The 15736-nt window shown below is 34.3% G+C and overlaps 1 protein-coding gene across 7 annotated transcripts in view; it reads left to right on the forward strand.

The window, feature by feature from the left end:
• EPHA5 (EPH receptor A5) overlaps positions 1–15736 on the forward strand; it is a 361246-nt gene that overhangs the window by 331918 nt on the left and 13592 nt on the right. For all 7 annotated transcript variants that reach the window (XM_009239965.4, XM_002814747.6, XM_002814748.5 and 4 more), the window contains 2 exons: positions 228–377; positions 12232–12425. In XM_009239965.4, the coding sequence (XP_009238240.1) occupies positions 228–377; positions 12232–12425 (344 nt within the window). The remainder of the gene's footprint in view (positions 1–227; positions 378–12231; positions 12426–15736) is intronic.

A 15736-nucleotide genomic window follows, 5' to 3' on the forward strand; every position in this document is an offset into this window, starting at 1 on the left:
TTATTTCAGTAGTCGCACAGAATTTAAACTAGAAACCTTCTAGACAGCCAATTAGTAGTTAGTCTACAACTGCTTATGGGCTGAGAGATGTGAAAAGAGACTGTGTGCTGTCAAACAGATTCACTTAAAAATGCTACATCTCTGTCTAGATCTTTTCAGTGAGGCAACACTTTCTCTAGGCACATTTGAAGTATGTAGGAAGTTTTTTAAATCTTTTTCAATTTTAGGGAGGAAAAATTCCAATCAGATGGACTGCCCCAGAAGCAATAGCTTTCCGAAAGTTTACTTCTGCTAGTGATGTCTGGAGTTATGGAATAGTAATGTGGGAAGTTGTGTCTTATGGAGAGAGACCCTACTGGGAGATGACCAATCAAGATGTGAGTATGGAACTACTGTTTCTCAGCTTGACAATGAAATGCTTTGTTCTCTGAGTCAAGACACTTACAATGTTTTTCATTTCTGAAAGTGACAGTTGCTTAAGAAAATGAAATACTTTGCTTACTCTCTGATCTGTTTTGTGTTGTTGAAATATCCTTTATGCAGGAGCTCAAAATGAGTTATTACAAAGGAAAGTAAGTTACAGTTATATAAAAACTCAGTCCGTTGCCAGACAGTTTTAGCTGTACTGTAGTGATGTTTCACTCAATTCATGTCAGTATCATTTTCAAAGATAAAGAAAGAGCCACCAAAGAATGAATACTGACAGGCAAGTTTTTATGATTTGCATTTGATAAAGGCAGCTAATACTCCAAACCAAAAGGATGATGATACTGATTTAATAGTGGATGCTCTTAGAGGATAAAAAGGAATAGTCTATGTTTCTTTAAATTAAAAAATGTTAGAAGAGTTGTATTGTTTATTTAACTTGAAAGAAAAACCAGATTTTCCCCACAATGGAAAAATAATTCATACTTACAATAATAGAATCCTAAAATTAAGGGAACTATGAAAGAATCTTCTGTTCAAATTCACAACGTTTATTATGTGATGCCTGACACATGGCTCTTTAATCTTTCCCTTTGTAATTTTCCATCATTACTATTCAATACAGCCCTTTCTATTTTGGATCATATGGAAATTTCATATTTTTCTTTTGAGAAACAACAATTATAAAAGCAGCTAACATTTATTGAGCCCTTACCATGTGACATACACTGTTTTAAGTGCTTTACCAACTATTTTATTACTTCATTGTAAAGCTAGTATATTGAACAGTTTTAATTTAATAATGTGCTTATTAGAAACACTTTTTTCACTCCCATTATTTCTGTCATCCATGCTCCATAAAACCTCCCTCTCTCATGCCTTCAGGGTTGGTTAGACAGATACTATATAGCTCTCCAGCTGAATTTTGTTGAAACAACAACGCCGGTAATTAACACTCACTTTCCAATCTAAAAATTCTAGTCCAACCTAAAGGTGAATCCCATATTCATTTCAAAGTGTCTTCCACAACTGGAGGCCTAGCCTAACTGTAGGTACCTACAGTGTGAATCAAGTATGGTCAGATATTTGCCTCTCCTCCTCTGCCAAAGTCTATATCAGGATTCTTCAGGATTGGTTTGGGTGGAGAGGTAGAAAAGAAGGGGCATAAATGTCTTCTTTTGAGAAGTGTCTGTTGATATCCTTTGCCCATTTTTTGATGGGATTGTTTGATTTTTTCTTGTAAATTTGTTTAAGTTCTTTGTAGATTCTGGATATTAGCCGTTTGTCAGATGGGTAGATTGCAAAAATTTTCTGCCATTCTGTGTGTTGCCTGTTCACTCTGATGGTAGTTTCTTTTGCTGTGCAGAAGCTCTTTAGTTTAATTCGATCCCATTTGTCAATTTTGGCTTTTGTTGCCATTGCTTTTGGTGTTTTAGTCATGAAGTCCTAGAACTTAAAATATAATAATAAAAAAAGACAAAATGAAACCACAACTTCATACCATGTATATATAAAATATACATGTGAGGTGGAATAAATATTGAAATGTCAAAATCAGAATATAAAATAATAGAAGAAAAATTTTGATTATATTTAGCCTTTCTTTAAAAAACAGGAAAAATCCATAAGCCATTTAAGAAAAGAGTTTGATGGTTCTCACTAACAAAATTATAAATTTATGTGTTGAAAAATGCACAACAAAAAGTAAGAAATACAAGTTTAGACTGAGAAAATATTTTCAATACTGCATTATAAACGTAAGTGTAATGTCTTATACAATGAGACTTAATAAAGCATTAAGAAAAATAGAAACAATAGGCAAAGCATAAGATTTGGCAAGATACATTGGATGGAATGCAGATGGCCAATAAATGTATGAAAAAAAGTTTAACTTTTTAAATAAAAGAAATACAAATTAGAAAAAAGAAAAAGAAAAAGAAAAGATGAGGCACGGGCTGGGCGCGGTGGCTCACGCCTGTAATCCCAGCACTTTGGGAGGCCGAGGCGGGTGGATCGTGAGGTCAGACCATCCTGGCTAACACGGTGAAACCCTGTCTCTACTAAAAATACAAAAAATTAGCCGGGCGTGGTGGTGGGCGCCTGTAGTCCCAGCTACTCGGGAGGCTGAGACAGGAGAATGGCATGAACTCTGGAGGCAGAGCTTGCAGTGAGCCGAGATTGTACCACTGCACACCAGCCTGGGCGACAGAGCGAGACTCCGTCTCAAAAAAAAAAAAAAAAAAGAAAAGAAAAAGAAGAGGCACGATTGCTTTCATAATGTGAGGATATTGATGCCTCCTGTGAGACAAATTGCCCAGGCATTAGTTCTCAAGTGGGTTATCTGTCTGAACTCTTCCAAAGACCCTTGATGAAGCCCTTTTCTCTGCAAGGCCCCTAGAGGAGGAGGATGTCCTTAGACTTTCCATAGTTCCTCTCGCTTGCTGTCTGTTCCCCATCTGACAGTGTCTTACTGTTCCAGCACTGTGTCCACTTTTTTGGAGAGAAACACATTCTTATTGGATGCACTAGCAGTGCCTTCTCTTTGCAGATATCTGTTGCAGGCTGCTCCAGCCAGCCTTCTTCAAATTTCCCCAGAAGAAAATCCAGGGTCACACATCAGCTTTCCCACGAATGATTTCATAGCATTCTTCTTTGATCGAAACAGCAAATTGGAGTTACGGATTTCTGCTTCTCAGCAAGCACACCGGATGACAATGAGTCTCCCCTTCTTGTAGTCACTTAAAATTGCTAAAATTGGTTTTCTTTATGCCCTGCTTACTTGGCTTGGGGAGGGGAGCACTGACTGGCATTTCTCTAAATCTGGGAAAATGGTATATATTGTCTTCAGCTTTATGATTTTAGGGGCGGGACCATGGCAAAACTATATCATTCAATTCCTGTTACATATATTTATACTTATATTTAACAACCTTGTGTCAGAGATACGCTATTATTATTACTGTTTTACAATTAAGAAACTGAAGCTTGGAGATGTTAAATGACTTATTTACCATCACAGAAATAATGAAAGTGATACCAGAAATTTCAGTCTGGTTCTCCAGAATTTTTGTATCGAAGCATCGCACTGTGTCCAGTTGAATCAATATCTCCTACCTCTCTTTCATTTCTAACCAATAGTCCTACATCAGCTTTCTAATTTAATATAAAATATAAAATGTTCAATTGAATATATGATTACTCTGGATTGATCTTGATCTTAGTCTAGACTAAGACCAGACCCGTTTACTACTTTCTATTCTTCAGATAAATGCCAAATGCTAACAGGCCCTGCAGAACACTGTGTGGTTTCATTTCTAACTTATCTAAACCTCATTGCAATGCCATTCTTCCCTTTAATTTTTGTGAAAGTATTTTAATCCATCCTGGCAGCGAGCCTTGATATACTGGTTTCTACCATGTGTCTACTTCACTCAAGGGAAACATTCATCCCTTATTTGCCTGGTTAACTTCTATTCACACTTGAGATATTTATAATTCTGATCCTGTCACTCAGAATTATTAGTTTTTCCCAGCTGTGCAGCAGATCATTCACATTATAAGGAATTATGCCTAATACAGTTGTATCTGTCACAGACACAATTATTCACCAGTGCAAACACTGGTGCTAGGTGAATGTTCATAACTGCTCATCTTGACTAGGCTTTCTTATGTTCCTGGGGGCCAGTGGGTCTGTATTAGTATGCCTTGGCTCTCCTCCAGAAGTCTATTACTTTCCTCCTGAGACCAGCAGCTAGCCTAAACGTGATCTCATTTGCAAAATGGCTGAAGGGTAAGAAGGAGCCCAATTACATCTCAGCCTGCAACATGTCTGCTAAAATTCCATTGGCCAATCCCATAATCAAAGTGCTGAGTCAATGACACTACTCTTTGTGGCTGGGCACTACAAAGTTGCATAGATAAGTGAATAAAAGTTCATTTATCTAATGCTTAATCACTTCTTTAACATTATAGTATCATCTATTTTTACTCTCATAGTGCTTTCTTTGTGATTTTTATTTTTCCTTGTGCCTTTAATTTTATTTTCCTGATTTCAGCTATCTGAGTGTCTTGATACTCTTTCAGATAACTGTATTTCAAATTACTTAGAAAAACACTAGAAATTGCTTATGTAACTTTTCAGGAAGTTTTAAGGAAGAAAAAAATACTAATATTTTGGCTTTTACTTGGTTTTCTAAGAATTTAAATGAGGTTTACAGAAAATGATCATACAATTAAAGATCATTCTAAAATATCTGTCTATAATACAATGTCCAATGCATGCATTGTTACTTTCTCAGCTAGTTCATAAGTGGCATTTTAGTTTTCAGATACAGCACTAAATTTCCTATGCCTTAATTTCTGTCCAAATTTTGTATCCAAGAAACATGACAAATCAACTATATTTAATGATTACAATCACTAAATATTTCTTTGGAGAAAAATTCTCAGAAAACAAAGTAGAAGTGTTGATTTGGCAATTTCAAATGATATATTCCATAATCTCTGCATTCAAGATACTATCTGATTCTTAAAGGGCTTTGCCACCATGAAACTCTTACGTTACCAAGACATGCCGGATAATCTAAATCTCACAGAGGAGTTCTTCCTCTGTGTCAGGAGGACAAAATGCAGCAGTAGGAGTCTTTTGATTTAGGATTGCCTCTTCCATCAGGAAGAAAACCTGTAATGACAATAATGAAAATAAACTAGAACAACTAAGGAGATTTTAGGTAAATACCAGACCATGAACTCTTATTCAAGCTCAGAAGCTAAGATAATATCATGTAGTCAGTAGAAGCCTATTTATTGATAGTAAACACTTTAAATGTCAACATTTTTCAGAAGCTAAAATAAAAACTAAAGATTTCATTTTGTTGCATTTTTATTTTTAGTGACAAGGTCTTTCTCTTATATTTATTGCAGAGTATATGACTGTATAGGTTCTACTAAGCTCGTAGATTGCACAATATTTTAAAAACCAATTTAAGTAATCTCTTTTTTAATCTTCTTATATTAGAAGTATTTTTGCCTTTTTTGATTTTAGGAAGTCAGGTTCTGTGCTTTCTTTTTCTAGCCAGTTTTAATCCAGTCATTTTATTACTACTTCTGTTGGCCCAGATATTACTTGTAAAGTAGAAAGACTATGTGACTGCAGAAAAGATCAACTAGCTTTGTACTGGGTGTGCCTCTCTTCCTCCTTCTATTCTTTGTTTCATTTCTGATGTGCCAGATATACATATATACATATATCAGCAGTATAAATTATATGTATATAAGTAACATACATAAACATATAAGGAATGTGTGTACATATGTATATGTGTACATATGTTTATGTATATTTATGTATATGTATATTTATGTATATGTGTACATATGTTTATGTACATATGTTTATGTATATTGCTTATATTATTGACATATTTCTTGCTAAAACAAAGAGTCAGTATGTTGTAATTAACTAAAGAAGGGATATGAGGAATTTAGTTCTCATCCAAATACTGCAAATTACTAAGATTTGACAGTAAGCAAATTATTTGACTCCTTTGCCTCATTGCTATATAATCTAAAATGAGTGTCTTTGACCAAAGAATATTCATCTTTTAAGGATAACGCCACCCTCGGATGTAAGTAATTATTTTAGGAAGTAGTAGCCTCATAAAAATTCTTATGCTTTTGAAAAAATGACACATAAAAAATTATCACTTCTTCAGCTCAAAATTTCTGTACCTGGCTGTTTAACAACAACAACAAAACAAAAATCTTGGACTTAAACCAGTCATCTTGGATTCTACAACTCTTGGTCAGTTTCAATGATTATAAAGGGAATAGGCTTCAACAGAAGATTTCTAAGAGCTCTTTAATCTCTGGAAGTCTACTGATCTAAGATTGATGCACTAAGAAAAAAGCATACTCAATATATCTTTAATAACTATCTTAGAATGAAAACTGATATATCTTAGAATCTTAGAATAAAACTGATATATCTGAAACTATTTCTATGTCATCTGGGTTTACTTCCAGAAATATATTCATAAACTAGTCATTTGTAGGGAGCTTCATATCTCATAGTAACAGCTCCTATATGTGAGATTTCAAGTAAATGCCTAGCAACATAGGTACTCAAGCCCTAGATAGAACTTAATTCATGGAAACACACAGCTGATGCTTGAATTCCTATAATCTTCCTAATCTTCCTGCCACTCAGTTTTCAAGCCTACATTTTCACATCTCCTGTGATGAAGAATGCACTATCTTCCAAAATAGCTCCTTTTAATTCTGGAGAGAGAGATATATAGCATATATATATACACACACAATAATTTATATAAATGTAAATATATATAATATGTAAATATGTATTTATTTATGGTGCAAATAAATATGATTCTATAGGGTGGCGTTCATATGTATATTTATTTATGATGCAAATAAATATGATTCTATAGGGTGACATTCATATCTCTGTCAAATTATTTTATTTGGTGTGTGTTGAAGTGTAGTGATGATAATTTCTAATTTCGATGGTGTGACTCAGCACCAGGATGGAAAGACCACAGGTTTTCATGACAAAAATACTTAATTTGTGAATCCTGCCACCCCCACTTCTTAGCTGTTAAAGATGGGCAATTTCTTAAACCTTCTAATTATTTGGAACCTGAGGTGTTTCATATGTGAAATGTGTATAATAACTTTTATCTTGTAGATTTGTAATATGGATGAATTTAGATAATTACAAACAGTCTGCATGGCTATGACTGACACAATCCATAGGCCAGTCTAGGCCCTCCAAGAAGCCTATGTCAACAGGAAATAATTAGATATTAAGGAAAATTTTTCTAAGAAAAATTGAGGAGGGATGAAGGGAAGCCGGGATAGATGTCAGACTGTGACACAGGTATGTCCCTAGGTACAGTAGAGATGGAAGGAAGGAAGGATGATTGGGTGCAAGCTATGGAGAAGAAATGCTGTTCTAAAGGAGTCTTATTATCCTTGCCATACTCCGTAATTGCCTGGAAGCAACGTTCGTAAAGAAAGCTTTATGCAGGTGCACATGTGATGAAGGGCTTTAGAGCACAGCAGCTAGCGTTGTTGGCCAATTACTATCTCTGCAGGTGAAGAGCCTAGGGACAAATGTTTATGATTGCCATGCTCTATTCTCTTGCCATGACACACCTACTTCGCATAGGTTCAGAAAGCATCTGTTTCATGGTTCTGTGGGCACTTCCTCCTAAGAAAGAATTCAGAAGAGGCAGGTTACTAAATGAACTGCAGCCTGTAGCTATAGTTGATCTTAGGACCTCACCTGGTCCTTATCCTCCCCCTCCTCCACTATCCACTCTGAATCCCCCTCACTATGATCTTGGCAGGTCCTGGTGGCTTAACTGGTGGTCTGATCTAATTCCTCATTCTTGCGGGTTTCACATGTATTTCTCCCTGCCCCAACTGTGAGAAAGAAGTCCAACTGCTTCCTGCTGCTCAGTATCAGTTATCCTTGCCATTATGGTGACTTCTTTTCTTCTGATCTGTTTGCGTGAGTAATTCTTAACTGTTAGTTCAATGGAGCTTTGCTGTGTTTTCTGGCAAGAGTCACTGGGAATGGAGCACAACACAGAAGTCTCTGACTATATATATACCGCAACATGAAGAATAACACCCATACTTTCAGAATCTTGTCTCCATGTTGGTGCTTCAGCTGTGTCTTGTTGCTTCTGGATAATGAGCTATGTGTGCTGGTGTGCTCCAACAAGCTTGTACCAGCTAGCATATTTTTAGAATATTTCTACTTGAATGAGACCATGTTAGTAGCTTATAATTGGCATAGAGAGAGTATTTACACCATGTCACGATACAAATATTACAAATTTGTCCTCCCCCAGGGAGAGTGAGTTGTGACAAATTTATCAGCACTTCCTGAAGTATAAAAGTTCTTGGAATGACATAATTTTGTTCAACAGCACTTTGTTATAATGTTGATAAGGAAAACAAATATATCAACTCACAGCCAGGGCCACTGTCTGTGTGGAGCATGCAGGTTCTCCCCATGTCTGTGTGGGTTTCCTTCCGTATACAAAGATATGCCCTTTAGATTAATTGGTGTGTCTACATGGTCCCAGTCCAAGTGAGTGTGGCATGAGTGTGAGTGTGTCCTGCAAAGGGATGGTGTCCTGGCCAAGGTTGTTTCCCACCTTGTGCCCTGAGCTCCTGGGATAGGCTCCAGCCACCTGCAGCCCTAAACTGGAATAAGCAAATAAGCAATTATCTTACTTGTTTTTGTCACTTTTTCTTAAATGTATGTATAGCTCACATTTATTTCAGTGTTTAATAACAGAGGTGTTTTGGGTCTTTATTAGAAGTTTAGTTATGTTTTTGTGACCAGAAATATGCCCTAAGAACTTAACTCTTGCTTATATCAACAAAGTTATAGTTAAATTGGTTTCATTATACTTTGTTTCACTGAAAGTCACAGTTTCCAGAACGTATCCATGATATTAAGTGAGGACTTAACTATTTGTGATAGTTAAGTCCTCATACACTCTTTATTGCAAAAGGCATACTCTGGATGGGTGATAAACTATGTGGAATTCTGTGTTTGTGAATAAAGCCTTTCAAAACTCCTATTGCTGGCTGAGGATCTGTGGGCGGGAAAAGCAACCATACCCACAATAGGTATATACACCTAAAAATGCTAACCCAATGACACTTATGTGATAGAAGGAGCCCAGAGAGCCACCCTGCCATCAAATGAATAATACCATATAGGGGGCTAAGTTATGTTTTTAGGAATTGGAAAGAGAGGCAGTATTGTGTTCAGACTATTAGTTTACATGTTAATGCCAAGAAAATGCATAGCATATTATACTATTTCAGATATAGCACATCTGAACTGGTGCCAGCTTGCCTGTAAAAATTCTCATTCTAATTGTCTTTTCTTTGCTTTGTTCATCTCAGCCACCTGTATCAACAAATCTAATAGTAATGAGAAAGTCCATCGAGATTATAACTCATTTGGTTATATGTTATAAGTTGCATGGGAAAATGAACACCTAAATTGCACTTTGGTCATTTTTGGTAGATTTCCATCATTTTACAACCTACCAGAGTAGTAATGCTATCTATTTCCCCCAAAACTATTATAAACAATCATTAGAAATGGAAAAAAAAGGAAACTTCTAATATAAAATGTGAAGTTATAGTTCCAAATCTGTTTTTAAAATAAATTCGAACAATTAATTTATAATTAAATTTCACGACCGAATTACCTGGACCCAGTTCTAAGTTGATATAGAGACAGAGCATTATATTTCTAAGTATAAATTTACCCAAAAATAAGACCGATTAAGAAATAAATTCTAGAAATATCTTCACAGGTCAAATAACTTCTTAAGGTGTTTAAACTAAACATCTGTATTGTTGTGCTTAGTGGAGGAAGGATTATTGAAAAAAAAGATGCTAAAGAAAAAAATCGAATTAATTGGTAGCAGCTTTGGTGAAAGGGCAAATTATGAAATAAACCATGTTTTGAATAAATAAGAATTACTATTCTCACTGCATAGCAAATATATTACACGACTTAAGCCATTTATATTAGGATGCTTTATTTTGATATATATATGCTGTTAAAGGGAATAAAAACTGTCCTTATCAGCAATGGAAAATCTTATAATCAGCAAACAAATAAATAAACTTCTATCAACATATGCGTATAAATGATAATTTTTAAAAATATTTCTTTATTTGATCACCAGTGAGAATAAATATTTTTTCAAGACTTGTTTAGCATTTTTATTTCTTTCTTAAATTATTGGCTAGTATGTTTCTCATATATCTGTTGTTTTATTACTTTATTTCTCAATATGTATAAATTTTAATCAGCTATGTTAATTGTATGTTATAATTACTGAAAACATTATCTCCTGGAGTTTGCCTTATAATTACTATATTGTTTTTGAGGTAAATTAACTAAGGTAGTAGGCTGCTCTTAGGTCTTTTGCTCAGTTATTCAATTTATCTGACCATTTAATTTTGGAGTCCTTGAGTACTTTTTATTTCTTTGCTTGCACTTAACTTTTGGTATTTCTAAGAATCTTTATTATATGCTTTTCCAGGGGGGATATAAACTACATCAGCTATGGCCAAGTGCTGATGACCCTTACCTTTATATTATCAGTCCAGCTATCTCCTATGCTCTAGCCAGATTCCTGCAAATTGCCATCTGGGTGTTCTCTGCTCACTTCAAATAAAAGAAGTCCCAAAATATATCTGACAACATTTTCTACCCTGAGAAATGTGCTTGCCTAAAGTTAACAGAAATTACCATCCAATGTGATAGGCTTGAATTTGCTTGGTTTTAACTACTTTCCTATCCTCTCTACTCCTATGTCTTTTAAAAGTACTGTTTAATCTTCTTTCCATCTGCCACTGCACTGGGTCAGGTGCCATTTTATTTATCATTAGGAGAATGCTTTCCTTCCAATGCTTAAAAATTGTCTTTGAAAAAAAAATAAGTTTATGGAAGTAGAAAGGTACAATGTGGCTATCAGAGGCCACGAAGGGGAAGGGGAAGGGAGGAGGGGGAGATTCTGGTTAAGGGATACGAAATTACAGCGAGGTAGAAGGAATGAATTCTTGTGTTCTGCAGCACTGTGGGGTTAATATGCTTACCAATAACTTCTTGTATACAAGCTAGTAGAGAGGATTTTGAATATTCACAACACAGGTAATAAATGTTTGAGGTAATGGGCATGCCCATTGCCCTGATTCGATCATTATATATTTTATACCTGTGTTGAAGGATCATTCTGTATTCCATAAATATGTACAATTATTATGTGCCAGCAGAAAAAGAAAAAAAATTAAAATTATCTTTGTAAATTTCCTATTCTAATTATTTTTTCCATTTATCAAATCAATTCTGAATTCTTTGTGAAAAAATGTAATTAAGACTAATTGTTAAAGAAATACGCAAAATAAGATATTGAGAAATATGCTCATTAATACTTGTTTTAGTATCACTCAAATATTTGAATTTTAATAATAAAATAAACCTGTATTGCTGTGTTTGGTAGCATAAACAAATTTCTTCTTAAGTTAGGTATTTTGATGGGGGCAGCAACATTACAAATGTTTTTGATAAAATGACCTCACAATTAGGCTGATACTCATATGTGCGGTTACATTTAAAATCAAGAATATGTATAATTCTTGTGCTACTAGACAGTCATTCCAGATTCCTGACAGAAATCAGCAGATGATAATAAACAGTCAGACCTTGACATTATTAAATGATACATGAGACAGTTATGCTAATTTAGCCTTTGACTTATCCATCATTTACCATCCAAAAGTCTCTTTTGAAGTAAAATTACAGTTCTATTACTTTAAAAATGTGGCTGTGCACATATTTTTTCATTAAAAAGACATTAACTTTTCAGAAAAATCACTAGAAAATTTAATCTCTATTTGATTCTGGAGTGCAAGGATAAATAAAACATGAACTGTATATTTTATGTCAATTAATTTTACAAATCACCGTTTACCAAGATTTTAAGAAAAAATGATTACCATTTATTTTATTTATAATACGTGAAGAAAGCCTCTCTTTTTATATTATCATAGTATATTTATTTTATGTTGTATTTTGCAGCAAATGGAAATAGCCGTGGATTTTAAAGACAGTAATGCTAGTTGTTATTGCAAGAGTAAGGATAAGAAAGGATAAAAGTTGGACCGTGGGACATTTTTAAAGCTATTCTATACTAAATTTGTGGTGTTGGGGTGCTGGTTCTGTTTTGCTTTATACAGGTGATTAAAGCAGTAGAGGAAGGCTATCGTCTGCCAAGCCCCATGGATTGTCCTGCTGCTCTCTATCAGTTAATGCTGGATTGCTGGCAGAAAGACCGAAATAGCAGGCCCAAGTTTGATGAAATAGTCAACATGTTGGACAAGCTGATACGTAACCCAAGTAGTCTGAAGACGCTGGTTAATGCATCATGCAGGTACAAGGCCAGATCCGAGTGATTTTCCAGGATGTAGCTAATTCAGATTGATGTTACAAATATTTTATTAATTAAATCATTCTTGTATAGACATTAATCTGTGAATCTATATGACACTAATTTATTTGGATACAGTTTTTGCATGCTACTCTCTTACGATGAATGAAATATGTGACTAAATGATATTTAAAATCACCTATACCTAATCTAATAGTGTGACATGCCAGGTTTCAGAAAAATGAACTATAGCCACATTCAGGTAGCATAAAAAAAAATACTTAAATGTGTGTATTTTCACGCATTTTGGAAGATAGGTGAGGAGGAGGAATATAAGATTATAACATAAGAAAAAGCCAATTAAGCACTGATACATTTTAAACCAGAGATATCTAGCAATAATTACTCTTTCATTTATTTAGAATACATTTTAGTATCCATATTTTAGAAACATTGACAATTTTAGGGACCTTTTTGCTCTTATCCAGTTGCACACAGATTTTTGGTTAATTATTTAGTGTGTAGTTTGAATGAGATTTAAAACTGATCAATGAGTAATCTTGTGGAGAAAATTTTGGGGAGTAAATGAGCATATTTTTTACTTTTCTGAATAGCACATGAATGCATTTAAATAATATTTCATATTTGTAAAGCATGCCTTTCTGTTTTTCTGAAAAACAGAATTATCTTCTCAAAAAATAAATCAGTTTGATTCTGCACTAGAAAATTTACCAGATTGTTATTTTCACTATGTTTGAGGCAGTTGTCTATTTTTACAAGAAAGTGTATGTTAATAACTAAATTGGCTATCTATTAGCATGGACCAAATGAGAAACAATTTGTTAATAAAGTTATGAAAGTTCTATGATTCTGACATAACATTTGTTTACTAGATGAAAAGTCATTTTAAATACAAATGAGGAATTAATCTTTAAACCCTGTTCAAGCATCATTAACTTCCTGTGGTAGCAAATGGAGAATGTATCTTCTTAGCAATTATTCCTTATGTTGTTCCCTAAATAGCTGCTTTTAAATTGCTTATTGTCACGTAAAATATTAAGACTTTCTCTCATCTACTTGTTTGACTTATATTACATTGTCACAAATGGACATACAGAAGGTGTAAAAACATACTTAATGTTCTAAATTTTATTAATTTATATAGGCATCATTATTATAGCTCCAGAGCATTTAAGAATTTCTAAGTAATTTTCTTATTTCCTTGTATGCAATATATAGGATTCAGCTTTCTAGGTTTTGTTTAAACAAATTTTGCTTTGAGACCAACTGTACCACTCACTACCTTTCCTTTATTCAGTCATCTGCATATCCTGACTCTAGAAATTGTTAGTTCCTGGTCCATTGTCTCGCCCTTTCTCCATCCCTACCTATGTCACAAGAGCTGACGACTTCAATAACCATGTAGATGATATTCCAGTATCTCTAAATATCTTGAATTTTTCTCCTTTAATGATTTTATTCTCAAATCTACCTTGTACTTTCCTTTCCATGCTTATATTCTAGACCTTGCTATTATCAAAATTGCAATTCTTTCATAACTTCAACTTCAAGATCTTACTCTCCAACTGTTTCTTTCTGCAATTCTCTTTCTCACAATTCATGCCTAATGGCTAAAAATCACTATAACATATTCATTTATTCATCCAACATCTATTCACCTTTATACTCTGGGTCATGCTGTGGGCTAGGTGCTGAGGATACAGCATTAAGCAAATAGACCTAAGTATTTGCCTTTATGAAGCCAATGCACTGTTGGGAGAGAGACGCTGAACAAAATAAAAACTTCAAAACCAATTGTGTGTTTGGTTTTGGAGTGGGGAGTGAGAGTTGAATTCAAGATGAATACTAGAAGGTTAGATTGTGCAGGCGAGACATGATGGTATCTTGAAATAAAGTGGTATTAATATTGAATGGGAGAGAACTGGTCGGCTGTACAATATATTGGAAGTTGAATAGATGGTATGCACAATGATAGGTTTTGAGAAAAATGAGGACAGGGAAGAGGTGAACTGTTGCATCATACTATATAATGGGGAGAACTTCAAGAGCACACGGATGTGGAGATGAGGAGTGTGGTCTTGGACCTGGGGCCATATTTCTCTGAGAAATATGGAGGTACAAAATAGGCATATGTATATGGAAGAATCTTAGTCTGGAAACAAAAATTTTTAAAAAGTGGATACTTTTTAAAGACATGAAAGTGAATAAAATTGTCTATAGTGGAGTTATAGCCTAAATAGAAAAATAGAGGGCCAAGTCCTGGCTCCCTTAGAGTTTTAAACTCAGGAAAAAAAAAAAAAAAGAAAAAAAAAAGACTAGCAGACAAAAGAGATTGAGGAGAATCCAGCACACACACACACACACACACACACACACACACACACACACACACACACACACAATTGTGAGTTAAACAATGTTGAGACAGAGTAGGATTTCAAGAGTGAGGTAGGAGGTGGTAGTGGGGTTGGTTGAATGTTTCCAAGAGGTCAGTCATTTTGTAGTTTGAAAAGTGCTCACAGATTTTGGCAAAAGAGAGATCATTGCCCATCTCAACTAGAGTAATTTTTATAAAATTGGTTTTGAAGAAACTATACTTAAGGGTAAATGGAATGTGAGAAAGTAGAGAGAACCTGAGTAGAGAGAAAGGTATTTGTGTCCTTTTTCTTATAGTTACAATTTACTTAAGTAAATTTCACATGTAAATTATGTAAATTTACATGATGGGCATGTAAATTATTTTTAATATTTAGTTTCCTTTTGCCATTTTTTTCTGATTATTCCCTTAAGATACATTTCTAAAAGTCATCATCATCATTATATCATTATTATTATTGGCCAAAGAGTATGAATGTAGTGTCATTAAAAGTGTCTATTGATTTAATTGATTCTATTAAGTTTTGTTTCGTATTTGGGGTTACATTTTGTTTCTCATGCTCTACCACTCCTAGGTGAATTAAGAAACACTCTGTGTGAAAGTGTAAAATAAAGAATAAATAGTTTCTTAACTTCCAGATAAATTTACTTAAATGAGCATAAGTTCCTCTAGGAAGTCAGTAAGTTCCTCTAGGAAAAATCGATTGGCTTTGCACAAATTATCCCACATATCTATAGTGGGTAGCGCTTTTCTTACCTTCATGAACAAAGAGTAGCCTATCTAAATCACTACATGACAAATTTTAGTAGACTGATTTTTAGAGAAATATTATGTTTACAGCAAAATTGAGTGGAAGGTGCAGAGATCTCCCACGTACTCCTTACCCTACACATATGTAGCCTTCCCCCACCCCATT

This window comes from Pongo abelii, chromosome 3 (genome assembly GCF_028885655.2).
Source record: "Pongo abelii isolate AG06213 chromosome 3, NHGRI_mPonAbe1-v2.0_pri, whole genome shotgun sequence".
Classification (NCBI taxonomy): domain Eukaryota; kingdom Metazoa; phylum Chordata; class Mammalia; order Primates; family Hominidae; genus Pongo; species Pongo abelii.